Below are 20,522 nucleotides of genomic sequence, written 5' to 3'. Positions count from 1 at the left end.
TCTCATCATCATGATCGTGGTGGTGTGAATGGTTCGTCAATCCGAGTCCGGATGAGGAAGATAGAGGCAATCAAAGTTTTGGTTGACTTTTGCTGACTGGGCAAGTTAATGGAGACACAATTTGGACTTTTTCTAGTGGATGGAATCTGGCCAACTCCGGCCAGATTCTAGGCAAAATTGTCACCTATTTAATTTGACTCCTTCTGTCAAATTTTTGAGTTTTTGAAAAGGCCTTATTACTATTAGAAAATGAAAAAAAATATATATAGGAGGTGGTGGGCCACCACCCCCACCACCCGTCACCATATATGTACGTTATCCATACATATTAAATATATATGTTTAAACATAGAATGAGGCTAGTGGGAGTTGAACCCACAACCAGATCCACCAGCCCTGCCCATGCAGTGGTCCCACGTGATACATCCACACACCAAAACTTTGCCATTTAATTAACAACCTAGTTATAATAATTAATGAAACTGCATGCCACTGTTACAAAACCGTGCACCTATTTTATAATAAAAATAAAAACAAGAGCCAAGTTTGGCATGGGCGGGATTTGATCCCCCGACCCCATGTTTCTAATAGCCTATTTTTACCATTGGGCCAACGAACAAGTCTTGGTAAATTCTGCCTAACTTTTTACATATAAACCCGTCATTTATTCAGTGCACAGAGGAAGAAGAAAAACACAGATTTCGAGGCAGATGGAGGAACTAGGAGCAGGCATGGAAAACGAGGAAGAATATTTTTTTTATTAATTTTTAATGTAGGTGGAATCATGACTAAGCAAAATTTCCAGGAGGGTGAAATTTTCGCAGTGTCCAAATTGGACAAATTTTATGTCGATCCTACACCTCTCAGCGACACGAACCTGATGGTGCAGTCAGATTCTTGATCTGAGTAGCAGATTTTCAGAGGACCTGGAGGAGGGAACCTTTGAGGAATCTATGGGAATCTAAAAGCTTCCTTGAGCCCCAGATTTCCACTTTCTCAGAATTCAGAAATTTGACAGTCAATTTTGCACTATTTGATGCCACAAATTTGATGGTGTATTTGGATTTTCTATTTGCTCATTTCATTTTTCGGCCACTTTTCTAAGTGGAGTGCATGTGTTAACATTCATGTGTGAGCAACCACCTCCATGAGATTCGATGTCGTGAGATTGATGGCACGAACAACTTCAACAATTTGACATCCTCTTCTTCAAATGGCCCCTGGATGTGAGGCATATGTAGTGTGTTCATGTACTTCTTTTTCTATGCATTGTGCTACATAGATCCCTATTTTATGTTTGATGTGGGATCTTGTTTTCATACTTGCTTCATGATTCCTGCTTGATCTGACGCGGAATCATCTGTGTGATGTACTTGTTGTCATGATTCGTCATGTTGTGTTTTGAGATCCATTTGTTGTATGTTGATGGGATACTCATGTTGTCGTCATTCATGTTTGCACTGAGATTCCTTTTAAGCCATGTTGGCGGGATGCTCATGATCATCATGCATGAGTTTATGTCATACTGATAGGAGTCATGTTTGACTAAGAGTTCTGGTAGTGGAACATCTCATGGAGCCACTCCTGCGTGAGGGCATTTTCCTTGTATGATAGCGATGCCACCTCTTATGAACATCATCACTATTGACAACACTTAATGCATCGACCTACACCATCTTGACACTAGGGCCCAAAGATGTAGTCCCTCCTGGACGAACTTCGTTATCAATGGCTTATGTTTTCATGTGTTGATGAATGTCATGTTCATCTTATTTATAGTTGCAGATGATTTCATTTATGTTCTTTTAAAAATGAAATTTAACACATCATGAAATTAAAAGGTCTTGGAAGGGTCCTTTGTCTTTGAATTGATCCTATTAGTGTCTAAACTTGGGGATGCGTAGGCAAGATTCAGTCCTATAGCTATGGCTTGGGATTCTTGGAGATTCCACCACCAGAATGGCCTCAAATTTGGAGGAGAGGGAGGGGACTCACTAATGCAGTAGCCTCGAGGAGATCAAATTTTTCCCTTAGGCCAATTGCTGGGAAATTGATGCCCTAGGTGACCCAATGGGGCTAGACTTGGGAAAAAGGGGAAAATGGTAAAAAAATAAGGTTAATATGATCACCCTTTGATGGAACCAATGCCTAATTCACTTGGGGATATGGATTCAAGGATCATAATGAGTAAGAACTTGGACTCTATATCAAGGAGGCTCAGAAAGTCTACTTCATCCAATGTAGATAGTAAGAAAAGAAAAGTGACTTTCAAGCATTTATACTTTAAAGAAAATGGAAGAAAAATTCTCGAGATAAATAATCTTTAGGACATTACATTCATATAACATTGGTGCATACATTTAACAACTAAAACATTGCTTAATTCCACATTACAATAATGTAGCAACTAACCCTAATTTTAGCAGTATGCAACAACAAGAATAACAACGATAAAAAGAACATAAAATTTTATAGATTATATCCAATTGGAAATAATTTTTCATACAAAATCCCCAATGTAAGAGAAATAACCCAAATCCATACATCAAAATTCATCCATCTCCAAAAATATCCTCCAAAGAAAAAGTGCAAAAATTATCTAAGACTAGAGAGATCCCAAGTATAGTGTTGATACAAATGAATGTATCTAACATCAATATATAGCCTCCTAAGGAGTTTTAATTAGCCTATGGGCCCCTAATGATAAAATAATGTGCAAACAATAACCCCTAATGGTGACAAGCCCACCATACTAACTATTAATGTAAAAACAAGCCTCACAACGGGAAACATAATGACGTATCCATGTTGTAGGGCCCTCTAAAGGCTCAATAACAACCTGAAGTGCCATATTGAGGAATAAATTCCTTAGAATATGATGGAAAAGGGGGTGGCCCCTTGTTCTCCAAGTAGTAGACCTGTGGTGTTCTCAATGGATCTGAGGGCACATCAATGACCCCATGGGTCTCCATATGAATCAGATATGTCTTTAGATCCTCTGTAATGGTCTAGGTGGTGGAATGAATGTTCCCATGACATTGTACAAGTGATGGGACACCTACCAAGAGTGTGAGGATCCTGTAGGGGCCTGATGGGCATAATGTACTAATCATGTCACCATCATCCCAAAGGTGGATCACTAGTAGTCTATGAACATCCATGAAGATTCATGGAGTGTTGTATGCTGTTGTGGAGGCCCATGGCTCTCTATGCACACCCTGAATGTGCCAATGTGAACCTCTGGGGTTAGGATCCCATATAGGGAAGCCAAACCCAAATGGAAACTACCTGCAATCATGCATAAGATCCAATGTGTCCCCTAGGCTTATAGTACAATCAGTCATTATAATAATCGGGTTAAGGAGCTTACAAACCATGGATAACAAAGTGGGAACTTCATAATGGCATGCCTTCTGTAGTGGGATTTGACATGTGCTAGTGTCTCCAAACTCCAAATGGGGTTAGCCAAGTACCTTATTAGGTGGTTTCAACCCTTAGAGGGTATATTATGTCCAAGGTACACCCTTCTAATGGGGGTGGAAAGTGACAAATAGGTGATATGGAATAAGGAATGAGACGGGAATCCCTAGGCCACATAATGGGGCATAGGGGTAGCTAGATATGGGGAAGCCCACACCTAGGTATATAATGTATAGGATGGAGAAATTGTGGTTCATGGGGTGCCCTGGCCTTAATTTTTCAACCCTTCTTTATATGCCTTTTTCCTTTTATGGTTTTTCTTTAACTAATTGCTCGGGGCTCAGAGGAAAAGAGAGTGATGTGTAAGATATAGTAGTGATTACCTCCTTTTAGGTACGATGGTTCATTTCCCTCCAAGGGTTAGCACAATCATGGGTTCCTGAATGATAGAGGAGGCTCATCTAGGGCATATGGAACCAGGGCGATGGAAAATGATTGGTGTAGATATCATGTAATGGATTTTTCCCACGTGCTAATTCATTTTGTCTTGACCATCTTTTTCATTTTGTGGTACAATTTATTTTTAAATGTGGCCAATTATGCTTTTTACTTTTTCTTTTAATTGCTTCAATCTTTAGGGCATCATTCTAGGTCTGACCCAAGGTGGGGGAAGGGGATGGGGAGGATAGCCCTATGTGGACCCAAAATGGAAATGTGAACCTAGGTGGGAGAAAGGATGTTCAATGATGATATAGTGAGTGGAAAGGGAGTAATATGTGAGGGTAAAGGAGTGGGACCACACACCCTATTGGGCAATTTATTGGGCTTAAATTGCTGCATTAAATTATCGACCAGGGAAACTCGTGAGCTTGTGATGATGCCAACAAAATATATGCAGGAGTAGGCAACTAACTCTATGTCTAACTAAATTATTTAAGATTCAATATAATATGCAAGGGAAGAGGCTCCTAACTAAGGAGGTCCTGGTTGTCCTTCCCTACAGTATCATAGAGAAATCATTCATAAAACCAGAAACTTGAAATAAAGACAAGAGAATGAACTTAATTGTTGTTCAGATTCAAGTAGAGAGAGAGACTAACTTAGTCTCTTGATTGTCCTCTCATGTACTAATCCAAACTAAACTAAGATTCATTCACAAGCATAAGAAATGAAATAACTTGAAACATGAAAGCAAAAGGATGAATTTCAATTACCATATAAATCAATGGAGAGAGAGCCTAACTTAGACTCTTGGTATCTCCTCATATGATACTTGAAACATAAAAGCAAAAGAATGAATTTCAATTATCATGCAAATCAAATAGAGAGAGAGAGCCTAACTTAGACCCTTAGTTGTCCTCTCATATGCTGATTAGATTCTAATTTAAAACTCATTCATCAATCACAAACAAATCCTCAAACATCTAAACAAGTAAATGAAATAAGATCTAAGATGAAATAAAATGTTTCTCTCATCCTTTTAGAGTGAGCTCAATTCTCTTAAGAACAAGACAATTTATTCCATATACTACATTAAGGAAAATTAAATCTAAAACTACATAATGGAAATATATGTAAAATTTATATCTAAAACTACATAATGGAAATATATGAAAAATGAAGCTTTATTCTATGCCATCACAAGTTGGATACAATGCTCTAAGAGTCCTCCTTTTGGAATGGAGGAGGTACTCCTATTTATACAATAGGATGAGATAACAAACTCATAATGATGATCCACTAATCTCTCTTTTAGTTCCATACATTTCTCAACCATCTAGACACATAACCCTATCCTCCATGATTTCCTCCATGAGGTCCATGATCTTCTCCATGATCTTTTCCATGAGGCTTATCTTATCAAATTCGAATTTGATCATTCAAGGCCACATAAAGATGCCCTGGAAGCTTCCTTTGTACCTACACATGTCAACAAACTCATTCTAATTGTTAGGTATAAGTATAAGCATATTATTTTCTAAAGTTTAGCCATAAATTCACTTAAAAATGTTAAGAATTAATAAACTTTGGAAAAGCATAGTTATAACCCAATAATGAGGTAAATGGAATGATGTGGAGGTGGAATGGAGGTGACATGAAGGTAAAATGTGAAGATATTGGTGAATAATGGAGTGAAAATAGGGACCATTGTGAGGCCCAACATCTGCCCCAAACTGAAGGTATTGCATGTCCTCATGCAATCTATTACATTACTTTTTGGTACTTGAGCTTTGGCTTAAACTCTGCATGATATCATTTACATAACTTTTGCAAAGCGTTATTTTGATGAATTACAACTTGGTTGGTTCTTGTGTTTCAACCATATTTTGTTTGTTGCATTCAATGTATGATCTTTGCATATTGATAATGTGATTTTTGTTGCAGAGTAGGAATGCATCATGGTTGGTTCTTGTGTAACAACCATGATTGTGTTGGCATCCAATTAACTTTTAAATACTTTTGTCAAAGCCATTTGTAAGCTCATGTAATAATGGCAGAGTATTTTTGTTGGAATGCGTCATGGTTGGTTCTTGTGTAACAACCATGATTGTTTTGGCATCCAATTAACTTCTAAATACTTTCGACAAAGCCATTTGTATGCTCATGTAATAGTGAATATATTTTGAAGGTAAGTGGGGTTAAGTGGGGTTGTGATATATGAATGTGGATATGAATGTGACAAAGCATGTATGTAAATGTATCCTTCCCCTTAAACAGATGGTTTGGGCAGTTATGTGAAATGGGGAAAAGAAGGGGAAAGGAAGTGAAGTTTTTCCAAAAATTATTATCCTAACTTTTCAAGGAATTTAATGGTTAAAAGTTAAAAAATATCATACCTTAACTTACCCTTCCAAAAATGGATGAGAGTTGTGCACATGTGGCTGCAAAAATGTCGTTCATAGTCCTCCTTACTTGGTTCTGAAAATGGTGGATGAATCATGCATGTTCAACTGCCACAATTCTGCTCTGAAGCTTCTTCTTCAAGTTGTGGATGAAAGATGGATCTATATTGTTGTATCGACTGCTGGATCCTCTGCTACTAGATGATGAATCTGAGGAGTCCGTTGAACATGGCTAAAAGTCGTATTTGCTGCTGGATCTTCTGTTGCGGGATGATGAATCTGATGAGTCTGCTAAATATGGCTGAAAATCTATAAGGCTTGGAAGGTATACAAAATATAAGTTACATTTCCCTCCCAGCCTTATTGATTGACTTGTCCTCAAGTGATGAAAAACTGATCAAAGGAAATTGGCTTCATCTGCTACAAAATATGGGTCTTCAAGTCTTCAACGCTCGATGGCACAAATCTTACTATGTGATTAAATGTGTCGATGTCGAACATAGCAAGAAGTTGTTGACTTAGTGGCCATTAATGAATGCCCCTAGCCAACACAAGAACTCCCACCATTGATTCCAATGGGAGTCAGGATGCCTAACACATCTTTGTAGGTACGAATAAATTTGTCGTAGTTGAGTCACCTACAAGATCCAACGAACAAGGGATATTAATGTACTCCCATTGTTCATTGGCAAGAGTACTTGCCATTAAGGCATGCAAGCCTCTAGGTGTTTTTTCAATGATACATAGACTCTAGGACTTTGACTCAAGCAGGGTTTTATTGGCGGAAATGAAGGGGAATGATAATGACAAAGAAAATGGATGGATGTAAGGAAAATGCATGGTGGATGTATAAGAACTCTTGCTGTGAAAAATGGATATGGAAATGTCATGCTTTATGGATGTACGATTGGTGGAATTCAATCTTTTTCAGGGAGGTGGAAGATAGTGGTTGTGGAGATGGATTTGTCTTCAGAATTTTCATGAATTTAGTCTTTGGAAGACTAATTGTCGTCACAATGTAATCTCCTGAATGATCACTTTGTTATCCTATAACCTGTAAAAAAAACTTGGCAGAAAGAAAACATAAGTTTGTTCAAGAAGAATTGCGCATTTCCTTCATGATTCTTACGCAAAAATTTCATACCAAATAAAACAGATTTAAGAAAAATCAAAGCGTTGAAAGTAACTCAATTCATGATATCAATTTCAATCCATTCTTAAAAACAACCATGAAAAATAATACTCCCTGTTTGTGTCAGATACTCATGAAATGTACTTCGCGAAAAGATGGTCATTTGAATTATCTGTTGTGTCCTGCATATTAGTGCATCGTAAAGCATACAACAGAAAGATGTGATGCCAACTTAAAGTTATCGTCGTAAGAATCCTCCAATCGATTTTCGAAATGTGTTTCCAAGTATCTTTTTTATTTTCAAATCTGTGTGAATTTTGTGAATTTTTGTTTTTTGTTTTTTTTTTTTTTTTTTGATATATATAAAAAAATTTATTATTTTTGTTAAGCAACAAGAAAATATTCAAATAAATGAAAACCTAATTTTTTTATTTTTTATTTTTAAATAACAAATTAAAAAACATAAATTTTTTAATTTATTATTTAAGTTGAAATGTTTTTTTTTTAAATTATAAAATCAACAAAATATTATTTATTAAAACCTAATAATGAAAAACTATCACTAAAATTAAGTTAGGTTTTTTATTTTTATTTTTTTTATTTTTAATTAAAAATAAAAATAAGGAAAAAAAAAATATTTTAAATAAAAACAAAAATTATTTTGTGTGGTTTTGATTTTTTTTATTATCCAAAATATTACACAAAATATTTTTTATTTTTATTTAAATAAAAAAACAACACTACAAAATAAATTTTTTTATTTTTATTCAAATATCAAATTAAAAACGACACACAAATTTTTTTATTTTTTATTTAAATAACAAATTAAAAACATTGTTTTTAATTTATTATTTATGTGGATTTTTAGAATTTTTTTAGTTGTAAATAATAAATAAAAAACTAAAAAAAACAACAAACCCTAAGCCAAAATGCTCATAACCACCGGCGATAATGATGGAAGCTCACAAGCGCCAGCAATAATGATCTTTTAGATTTATTCTTCGATCTCCCACCGCTCGCAATCTCCAGGTGTGTGCCTCTTTCGCATGAGCCCATAGCTTGCACTTCGATTTCATATTGAAACCCTCAAGCCATTCTCTGTGTAAGGCGTTCATGGTTTTTGACTGAGCTAGGTATCGAGCCACCAGGTTGACAACGCCGCCGCCAGCTCCTTTCGAGACTCCAATGAGATTCGAACTGCACCCATCTCCAGATCCCGTGAAGGGCGAGTGGACTGAGAAACCCGTCAGGGTCTATGTGGATGGAATTTATCATTTGTTTCACTTTGGGCATGCACAATCACTGGAACAGACCAAGAAACTGTCTGCGCAGGTACCCAAAGTTTCTGCTAGTCGCCATAGAAGACATCGATTCATTTGATAGAGAACCGTCCGCAAAGCTCCCGCCGTTTTCTTACCTCTATTTGAGTCGGCAGCTGCAGAGGTTTTAGCTGGACTGAAGTCGAAGATCGCCTCACCGTTGAAGGTGCGCCTGTATTATTCGTGGATGTCTGTTTGGCGCCAAAAAGATTGGAAAATCAGAGATTGCTACAAGGTCTTCAATTAACAGACAATCGTATCACAAAGCATTCGAAAAGCAGAGACATAGCCGAAGCTGTGTACGCGTCTTTACTAGAGATGGATTCTTCGAATGCCTCCGCCTCCTCTAATTCGTCCATGTGCGATAGTGACGACGATAAGCATCTCCAGGAATGTTTTGTTCTGCGGCGGGGATCCTCTGTCAGAGATTTCCTTGAAGTGGACCGGCCTTCAAAACCTAAAAGGAAATCAGAACTCGACTTCAGAACGGGAAGAAAAGGCCAAACCCTGCATAGCCTGCCGCCGTTTTCCAAGGACGAGCACGCTTTATACGGAAAATGGCGTATGGAAGCCTTTACTCACGTCTGGTCTCGTATCGAGACTGCTATTAAGGATGTCCTTTTGGAGCTAGATATATCTACATTTGAAGAAATCCATCGATGGATCCACAACTCACACTATGCGACATGCACACCTCCTTCCTCAACGCGTCACCATGAAGACGCCTCTTTTCTGCTGACTCGTCGGTTACCACACCTTGAGCATCTTAAACCCTAGATCAAATCGAAACAACCAATGCAGAAAAATCAGGATTCTTTGATCATGCTAGAGAATCTTGGCACGATCTCCTCCTTATTTTATGAATTGAAACCTGATATTTCTCATGGAATCAGTTGAGTCAGATCAATCCTCAGGTCGGAGGGTCCATCCGGGCGAGGGTTTGAAAGTTCTTCTTCTTCGATCCATTTTTCTCTTCGCCATTGTGAGGAGGTCCTCTTGTTCTTGCTGGTAGAATGAATTTACGCCCTACTGAATACGATTTCCATCTCAGCAAAGCAGCTTGTGTGAGAGTCATTAACATTGATAGCAGGGAACAGCAGGGAACAAATCGAGCCAAATCGTGGCAGCTGCTGGGCGATGGCTTTTAATTTTTTTTTTTTTTTGACCTGAGTCTCGGGCTGAAGATCGCCCACCTCTCCAATCTCAAAGCCCAAGTGCAACAGGTACTTACAAATCAAATGTCTCTTCATTCACTGAGATTAGGAATGATACTAAGATTTTTAATTCATAGATATCATCACCCCAATATTTCTCAGATTAACTACAGTACCCAATACCTAGGTATGAAGATAATTCGCTGCCATCATCAATTCCAGAGTAATTTCAGGTTCAATATGAAATTCAGTTTCCTTGCCGCTGGCATATTGCAGAGACCAATAAAAGTATTGGCAAACTTTCTCTAGAACAGCAGTACTAATTTCGGGAAATCTGACTTCTCCAAGTGTTGTTTCCGTGAAACTCCCTGTAGATGTTAGCATATTCTTGAGAGTGTTGGAGACAAGAGCTGCCTTCCGATCAATAACGAATTCAAAACCCTCTGCACTAATGAGTTTGACTGTGTCCTCCTTCCTCATTTTGTTGCCTTTCGCTGTCAAGAAGAAGGACGCCGACGCTGCACTTGCGATGATAGGAGGATTCGATCCCCAACCAATTGAATTTTATTGCATACAATTGCTGGAAACTAAGAAACTCGGGGCATTACAGGTTCCTTGACTGGATCGATGGCCAGGCCAAGGAAATCCCAACAAGAATAAGTAATGAAATGGTCCATTCTCAGTCCATTTGATCGGGTGGTTTTTATTTAATGGTTTGCATGTTTTATATATATTTTTTTAAATATCTAAAAAACAAAAATGGTTAAATTTTTTAGTTTTTTTTTTTTAAATATCTTAAAAAACAACAAACCAACAAAAAAAAAATGGTTAATTTTTTATTTTTTATTTTTTATTAATGTTTTGCATTTTTTTTAAATATCTAAAAAACAAAAAAATGATTAGTGGTTTTTGTTTAATATTAAAAAAAACAAAAACAACAAAAATGGTTAGTTTTTTTAAATAATAATATGTGTATACAGAATACATATATTATTATTATTTTGTGGATATTTTGTTATTTTGTTATTTTTTATTTTTTTTTAATCTAAAATTAAAAACCTAAATTTCATCTAAAAAATTTAAAGATGTTTTTTCATTCACAAAATTCTTTATTGTCTTTTTGCAAATTAGTTCTCCAGCAAGAGTGTTTATTTGAACAAAATCAATAGACTTTTTGATCTTCCTGATCGCACGAAGCGCAGGAAGAGATCATACTTATCGATTGATTTGTTTTTATTTATGCGGGGGGTGTTTTTGAAAAGACAAAATTTAAAACTAGCTAAACACTAAATTATCAGAAAACTCAAACATGAATTCCCTTATGAAGATCCTGCTGTCACCAGGTCTCACAAGTTATTTTATCTAAAGAAAAATAAATACTGAATTAAATTCTAATGCCTAATCCCTTAGCACCATCCCCGGCAACGGTGCCAAAATGTTGGGCAATTTATTGGGCTTAAATTTCTGCATTAAATTATCGACCAGGGAAACTCGTGAGCTTGTGATGATGCCAGCAAAATATATGCAGGAGTAGGAAACTAACTCTATGTCTAACTAAATTATTTAAGATTCAATATAATATGCGAGGGAAGAGGCTCCTAAATAAGGAGGTCCTGGTTGTCCTTCCCTACAGTATCATAGAGAAATCATTCATAAAACCAGAAACTTGAAATAAAGACAAGAGAATGAACTTAATTGTTCTTCAGATTCAAGTAGAGAGAGAGACTAACTTAGTCTCTTGATTGTCCTCTCATGTACTAATCCAAACTAAACTAAGATTCATTCACAAGCATAAGAAATGAAATAACTTGAAACATGAAAGCAAAAGGATGAATTTCAATTACCATATAAATCAATGGAGAGAGAGCCTAACTTAGACTCTTGGTATCTCCTCATATGATACTTGAAACATAAAAGAAAAAGAATGAATTTCAATTATCATGCAAATCAAATAGAGAGAGAGAGCCTAACTTAGACCCTTAATTGTCCTCTCATATGCTGATTAGATTCTAATTTAAAACTCATTCATCAATCACAAACAAATCCTCAAACATCTAAACAAGTAAATGAAATAAGATCTAAGATGAAATAAAATGTTTCTCTCATCCTTTTAGAGTGAGCTCAATTCTCTTAAGAACAAGACAAATTATTCCATATACTACATTAAGGAAAATTAAATCTATAACTACATAATGGAAATATATGTAAAATTTATATCTAAAACTACATAATGGAAATATATGAAAAATGAAGCTTTATTCTATGCCATCACAAGTTGGATACAATGCTCTAAGAGTCCTCCTTTTGGAATGGAGGAGGTACTCCTATTTATACAATAGGATGAGATAAAAAACTCATAATGATGATCCACTAATCTCTCTTTTAGTTCCATACATTTCTCAACCATCTAGACACATAACCCTATCCTCCATGATTTCCTCCATGAGGTCCATGATCTTTTCCATGAGGCTTATCTTATCAAATTCGAATTTGATCATTCAAGGCCACATAAAGATGCCCTGGAAGCTTCCTTTGTACCTACACATGTCAACAAACTCATTCTAATTGTTAGGTATAAGTATAAGCATATTATTTTCTAAAGTTTAGCCATAAATTCACTTAAAAATGTTAAGAATTAATAAACTTTGGAAAAGCATAGTTATAACCCAATAATGAGGTAAATGGAATGATGTGGAGGTGGAATGGAGGTGACATGAAGGTAAAATGTGAAGATATTGGTGAATAATGGAGTGAAAATAGGGACCATTATGAGGCCCAACACACCCAAAGTCAGGGTTTCCTAAGTAGTACCACCCTAGAACCGAATGGTCAATAAATGAGATCCCATGGGACTAATATCTGAGGGTAGAAACCAAAAGAGATCAAGGGAGTAGGAGCACAAACTAAGCCCACTCTTTCTGCCAAACCCCCCACCAATCCATACCTAGAAGTATCCATGATAAGTAAACACAATACTCAATTAGCAAATGAAAAGACACACCTTTAGATTCGAGAGGCCCACCTTCAAATATATGATCAATACAGGTGGGTGAGGGACCACATGTCTAGATCAAGTGGTAGAGAAATGGCACAACAAGCTAGTAGGAGTCATCAAGGGGCTGCTGGCTACCAGCTGAGGCTCATCATGGAGAAAAAATGCACTAGCTATGTTTTTTAGGTTAATGAATGATATACTGCACCATTTTATAGAATAATTTGTTGATTCAAATTGGATCATTCTATTTGTTTTCATCCATATTGATGCATTTGGAGTGGAAAAAGTGGAGGAATAAGCTCACGGGACCATTTTTACCGGCGGGACCCAGTTTGGCGAAATAGGGTCTGAAACCTTCGGGAGAGTTTTGAGGCATCAAACAACACTTTTTTGGGGTAAAAATTTATTGCCTTAGCATGCACATTTTCATGTTATTCTACACATAGAGACCTTTCCTATGGCGCAAGAGGCACGTTAATTGAAGTCATATGCAAAAGTTATTCCACTCAGAGGTTAACCTTCTTGCTTTCACACCTATAGTTCAGGAGGATGCTAGGTCAACCTCCATTATTTATGGAAAAGGGGATAGCCACATGTTTGTGATGTAAAAGACTCTAGAAGAGTCTATATTGTAACTCTAGTTAAGAGTTGATGTAGTCAAAATTAACCACTAGTAGGCTATTGGCCTGCGTTATAACCAGGCCACTAGGAGGAAGAGTCATTCCATTATTTCAAGAGCATTTTGTGGCATAGATGAGAAAAGATAGATAGGAGAGATAGGAGGTAGATCATGCATAGAGGATTTGTGCATTGTAGTATCTCACGGGCTAGAAGCATTACTTATTTATACCTGCAGCCATATTTCCAAACAAAGAAAGAGAGAAAAGTGGACTCACCTTCCAACTGGGTTTCTTCGAAAAGGGTTTCCTAGAGAGAATGTCTTGTGTCTTATGTGTGTGTGTTCTTATTTTTCTGTTCTCTACTTTTTTGTATAATTTCGATTCACATGCATGCACTAATTATAGTTAAATCCATAGATCTTAAAGTTTAATAAACTTTAATAGTGTAAAATTTTTGTATTTTAATATATTATTATCAGATATGTTGTGATGAACTATCTAGTGTAATATCCACGGTAGTTTACAGATCACTTGGTATCAGGGCCAAGTTTATTTGGGTATTTTGTGGATATTGTAGGGATCTAGATCGATAGGGCTAAAATTCCTAATACCTTAATCATGGGCGACAAATTTGTAAATGAACCTTGTGATCCTACAGAGGTGAGGTTTTCGTGGCTCGAACAACAAGTCGCGGATATAAACCACAATGTAAACCTCCTCATGGTGGTTATAAGAAATAAGATGGTATATTTGGAAAATTTGGGGGTTCGAATGCAGAGGAAAAATTAGAATGGGGATTAGAAGAATGGGAAGAAACGGAAAACCAGTCACAGAAAGGACTCGAAAAAGATCAACCCAGTTCGAGTGTCGTGAACCAATCACAGTCGCTGTTTAAAATGGAATCAAAAGTTTATATCAAGCCATACCATGGAGATATTAACGCTATGAAATTGAACCATTTGTTTCATTAAATGGAATTTTATTTTAGTGTCCATTAGATTGACAAAGGGCAAAAGATCTCTTTTGCGCGGCTGGAATTAGAGGGCTATGCACTCACTTGGTGGGAGAGGCACATGGAAAGCCTGAGGTTGGAGGGAAAACCTCCAGTGACTAAGTGGGAGGATTCCAAAACCCTCATTAAGTCACAGTTTTATCCCATTGTGTACGTGGAGGACCAGTGGATTAGGTGGCATTTCTTCAAGCAAAAGTCGAGCCAAAGCATGTAGGAATACACCACATAATTCAGAAAAATGGCTATAATGTTGGGTACCACTCCAAAGAATCTAGATGTACTCCTCAAGTATTTGGTGGGTCTGCACTGCCATCTGTGTGAGAAAGTGATGTTGTTGAAGCCCAATTTGGTGGATGAGGCTTGTGTACAGGAATAGTACTTGGAGAACATAGGCTTGAAAAGAGCACAATCAAGTGGATCGAAGTAGAAGGAGAAACAAGAAGCTTCTAAGGAGGGGAAGAAGAAGAAAAAAGGGGGAAAGGATAAAAAGATGATAGCCATAGCACACTAATGTAAAGATCCTAACAACTGATGCAACATTGATGGTCATACAGAGGAGAAGTGTTGGAAGTTGCATCCAGAGCTAAACCTGAAGAATATGAGAAAGATAATAAGAAGAAGAATTTCATGGCCATTGATTTGAGCAACCAAGTTGAAAGAAGCTCAGAATTGGATGAGAAGATCGTGTGTACATCAGTGTAGCATGATGTGAATCTAAGTAGCCTTCAACAATAGTAAGAGAAAGAAATGACCAAACTCCTCCATATAGAGATACAAGTCAAGAAGACAAATATTGATGTTTTATTTGACTCAGGATCACAGGCAAATCTCATTGCAGCAGAGATGGTCAAGAAATTGGGGCTAGAAGTTATTGATCATCCAAACCCATATCCACTAGGATGGGTAAATAAGGATGCAGATCTTAAGGTAACAAAACAATGCAAAATTAGACTTGCTATCAACATTGATTTTATTGATGAAGTAGATCTAGATGTGGTTACCCTTGATGTATGTGGAGTTTTTTTTGACAGTCCATACATGTACACGAATGATGCAATATCCATGAGGAGAGCTAACTAGTACCAGCTCATCAAGGATGGAAAATTATTCATCATCAAAGCACATAAGGCAAGTCAGAAATTTCACTGGTAAATGCCAACAAGCCAAGAAAATGATTAGTTCCAGTAAGAAGTATGTTTTGTGTTTTTAAGAGAAAGTCAATATGAACAAGAGTCAATAAGAGACAAGGCATCCCTAGTGGGTGTACTAAGAAACATAAACAACAATTAGAGTAGTTTTAACAGACATACGAGGATGTGTTCCGAGAGCCTAAAGGGTTACCACCTAAGAGAGAACTGCAACATGAGATCCAGCTATTTCTAGACTCCCCATTGCCAAATATTGGGTTGTACAGGAAGTCTTTTATAGAAGCAAGTGAGGTGAAGAAATAGTTGCAATAACTACTGGAACAAGGTTTCATTCAACCGAGTACATCACCATGTGTATAGATTATAGTGTGTTGAACAAAATCATGCTCAAGAACAGATACCCCCCACCTAGGATAGACGATATTTTAGATCAGTTGCAGCAAGAAAATTATTTCACCAAGTTGGACTTGAAGTCTGGATATCACTTGGTTCGAGTCAAAGAAGAAGATACATGGAAGACCACCTTCAAAACTAGGCAAGGTTTGTATGAGTGGTTAGTTATGCCATTTTTTCCTATTTAATGCACCAATTATGTCTATGAGATTAATGAATGATATACTGTGCCATTTTATAGATTCATTTGTTATTGTCTATCTGGATTATGTACTAGTATATAGTGCTACATGGGAGGAGCATATTTCACATTTGACGCAAGTGCTGGAAACATTAAAGAAGCACCAACTACTAGCAAATCTCAAGAAGTGTGAGTATGCGCAACAATATTTGGTGTATTTGGGTTATATGATCGGTGGAGGAGAGTTGTAGATATATGCTTCCAATATGGAGGCCATCATGAAATGGAAGGTGCCTACTGATGTTTTTGAGGTCAGGAGTTTCACTGGGGAAACATAGTACCTGAGGAAATTCATAGCCTCATTTTCAGTGGTAGCAGCACCACTCCACACCATAACAACAAGTGACAAGAGTTTCTAGTGGGGAAAAGGTTAGCAGAAGGATTTCGAGGAGCTAAAGAATAAGATCAGTCAAGCACCAGTTCTAGCATTACCAAACTTGTAGTGTCCCTTTGAATTGGAGACAGATGCGAGTGGGTATGTTATGGGAGTTTTCTTGATGCAAGGAGGAAGGCTCATTTGCTACCATTCTGAAGTCTTTCATGGGGAAGTTATTAACTACCCTACATATGATAAGGAGCTCTATGCCATGGTGCAAGCTGTGAATAAGTGGAAGCACTATCTGATGGGAAATGAGATAGTAATCCACACATATCACCAACCGTTAAAGTACTTGTAGGCCTAGAGTAAGCTACAACAGACCAAACGTTACAAGTGGATGGGGTTTTTACAACAATTTCATTTGGTGATCAAGTATAAGAATGGAAATACATAAAAGTTGGTTGATATGCTTTCAAGGCTGCCCACATCAAAGATTACAACTTTGGTGACTCTTATGCACATGGAGCCATTCACCCATGATGCATATAAAGATGCATATTTAGAAGATGAGGACTTAAAGGAGGTGTATTAGCAGTTGCAGAGTTAGAGTCATGTGCACGATGGAGACAACATTGTTGAATACCATCTCCAAGATGGGCTACTCTACAGGTTGGCTAAGCTATGTGTTCCTAAAGGTGAACATTTGCAGCTGATTAGATAGGCTCACACCTCCAAGGTTGCAAGGTACTTTGGTGTAGGGGAAGACCATGGCTAACTTGCAGAGGTATGTGTATTGGCCCAAGATGCAACAGCAGGTAGCTAGGTTCATAAGAGGATGCATGATTTGTTGTACCAACAAGCCTAACAATAGGAAACAAAGTATGTATCATCCCTTACTTTTACCTACTCATCCTTGGGAAATAATTTCCATGGATTTTATGGGAGGTTTACAAAAAACCAAGAAGGGACATGACTACCTATTTGTGTATTTGACATGTTCAACAAGATGTGTGTTTTGATGCCCTATAAAATACCATCAGTAGATAAGAAGTAGCAAACTTTTTCTTTGGACAGGTTTGGGTGCACTTTAGGATACCAAGGAGCATCATTTTAGATAGGGACACAAGATTTCTCAGTGCATTCTAGACTACATTGTGGGAGAAGATGGACACAAAGTTGAAGAGATCTACAACATTCCATCCACAAAAATATGGGAAGATAGAAGTAGTTAACAGGACTTTGGTGCAACTTTTGAGGGGATACAACCAGAAGCATCCAAAGACCTGGGATGAAAATCTGGTATATATACAACATTCTTATAACAAAGTAGTCCACACTTCTACAGGAAAGTTCCCATTTGAGACTTGTTTTGGATATTTTCCACCTTCACCTTTGGATATTGCATATGGGCAATAGGGATGAGTGAGATAAGATCTTACAAGAGATGCTTTGAGGGATGAAAATTTTATAGAGAATATTAGGCAGATCCATCTACAAGTAAAAGAAACACTGCAGAAGTCACAGGAGAAGTATAAGGCTAGGCATGATCAACACAGAATAGAGAAATAATTCAAGGTGGGAGACAGAGTATGGCCACAGTTGAACAAGGAGAGGTTGCAAGGACCTGGTAAGAAAATCAAGGCTCTAAGGTATGGTCTATTTGAGATAATGGAAAAGGTGGGTGACAATTCCTACCAACTCAGTTTACCACCATATATGCGAATTTATTCAGTTGTGAATATAGAGAATTTGAATCTTTATGAGCCTTCCATACTAGATCAGGAAGAGGAACATGTCCTACATTTTGTGGAGGATTTGGCACTAGACGATCAGGTAGAGTTGACGGAAGGTATAGTTTTGTAGAAGAAGTTTAGAACTGTAAGACAAGGGCAACAATACCTTTGGCAAATTGGTTTGAATGGACAACTTCTAGTCAAAGCTAAATGGTACACTAGAGAGAAGGTGGAGGAACAATTTCCTCACCTCATTCAGTAAAAGAATTTGGGGGACCAAAATCCTCCCAAAATGGGAAGTTGTGATTCCTATTGGATCATTATATTATTTGTCATCCATATTGATGCATTTGGAGTGGAAAAAGTGGAGGAATCATCTCACGAGACCATTTTTACTGGTGGTACCCAGTTTGGAGAAACGAGGTCTGAAACCTTCTAGGAGAATTTTGAGGCATCAAACAACATTTTTTGGGGGTAAATATTTTTCTCTTCTACACATACCTTGTCATGATATTCTACACACAAAGACATTTCCTACGACATAAGAAGCATGTCAATCAAAGTCTGTATACAAAAGTTATGCCACTCATAAGTCTACCTTCTTATTTTCACACCTATAGGTCGGGAGGATGTCATGTCAGCCCCCATTATTTATGGAAAATGGGCTAGCCACATGTTTGTGATGTAAAATACTCTAGAAGAGTCTATATTTTAACTCTAGTTAGGATTTTATGTATTCAATTAACCACTAGTAGGCTATCGGTTTGTGTTTTAACAGGGCCAATAGGAGGAAGAGTCATTCCATTCTTTCGAGATCATTTTGTTCCATAGCTGAGAAAAGATAGCTAGGATAGATAGGAGGTATAGAACACAAAGAGAATTTGTGCACTGCGTTGGGGAAAATTAATTTCTTAACAAAAAAACTAATCACTTGAACATTAATTACCAACCCGAGGAGCATATTTTTATTTCAAGGTAATCAGAAAAATATATGCATAAAAAATACCAATAGCTAACACTCGCTCTATATGATTGTGTTCTATACTATCAAGCTCATTCGACAAGAAATAAAATTTAAGACTTGAATAATAAAACTAAAATTAAAAATAAGAAAGTAAACAATAGGAAAAACAATTATGCTAATCACACAAATTGAATCATTACTAAATTAAATCACACATTGCTTAATTGGAAATTTAATCTATTGCACCCAACATAATTCAAATGCTAATCTAGAGTAGTAAATTAAATGAAATTTAGAAATTGGATGAAATAACAAATCTAGAAAATGCAACAAACAACAAATTAGTTAAAAGAAAGGAAATCTACTTTAAGGAATGACAATTGAAATTCAAATAAACAAACACATAACTACACTAATTTACATGTTCAAGGCAACATCTCGTCCAAGGTAGTGGGCTTAACTGCCCAGACTTAGTTCTACCTTGAGAAATAATTAAGATCATATTACAAGTAACAGATGTAGAACTCAGTGGATAGCTTCCTTCATTAAAATATATGAGAGAAATAATTACAGCATAATGAATCTCTTAGCTTTGCCTGAAAGTAAAAAATTGTTCATATCCCATCTCTCATCTCTTATCTCTTCTCCTACATCATATCTAATCATTGTCCATCTCCTATCTCCTAATTACCCCCCCTTCTTTGATCTCTATTTTCGTTTAAATACACAGAGAGAAAATGGAAGTTACAAAAAATTTGATTACAAAATGATTTCTATTACAATTTTGGATTGATTACATAATCTCAATGAACAAGATCAGATCTAAAAGATCTTCCCATCATCATTTAGCACGAACAAGTCGAATCTGGTATTGCAATTGGAATAATTTGGAAAACGACCACAACAATAGATCCGAGAAAATAATCTTTGAAGAACCTTTTGTTTCTCTTAATATAGATTGAATTTTGGAAAACTTCTTAGTGGAAAACTAAATTGGTCCGTTCTGCGCAAAACCCGTGTCTCGGATTTTCAAGATTTGCCTTCATTTGTCTGGAAAGTCCAATGCAAAATTGTCACTTCTTATCCCAGTGAATTTCCGAGTTGGAATATTTGATTATGAGTTGGAAATCAAATTTGAAATCTGGAAAAGATCTTGGAGGCTAAAATCGTGAGTGATAAAAAAATCATTAATAAACCATCATTGGAAAAATAATGCATAATAATCTTCA

The 20,522-nt window shown here is 36.7% G+C and overlaps 1 protein-coding gene across 1 annotated transcript; it reads right to left on the bottom strand.

The window, feature by feature from the left end:
- Positions 1-9,925: 9,925 nt before the first annotated feature.
- On the bottom strand, positions 9,926-10,533 carry LOC149180867 (uncharacterized). Its single transcript, XM_089418236.1, has one exon. The coding sequence runs from the start codon at positions 10,346-10,348 to the stop codon at positions 10,052-10,054; it is 297 nt and encodes a 98-aa protein (XP_089274362.1). The 5' UTR covers positions 10,349-10,533; the 3' UTR covers positions 9,926-10,051.
- Between the last annotated feature and the right edge of the window lie 9,989 nt (positions 10,534-20,522).

This window comes from Pinus tabuliformis, chromosome 3_2 (genome assembly GCF_031772625.1).
Source record: "Pinus tabuliformis cultivar Carrire ecotype Pingquan chromosome 3_2, CPIR1, whole genome shotgun sequence".
NCBI lineage: Eukaryota > Viridiplantae > Streptophyta > Pinopsida > Pinales > Pinaceae > Pinus > Pinus tabuliformis.
The sequence above is the reverse complement of the archived record's forward strand: the minus strand, read 5'-3'. Positions and strand labels throughout refer to the sequence as shown.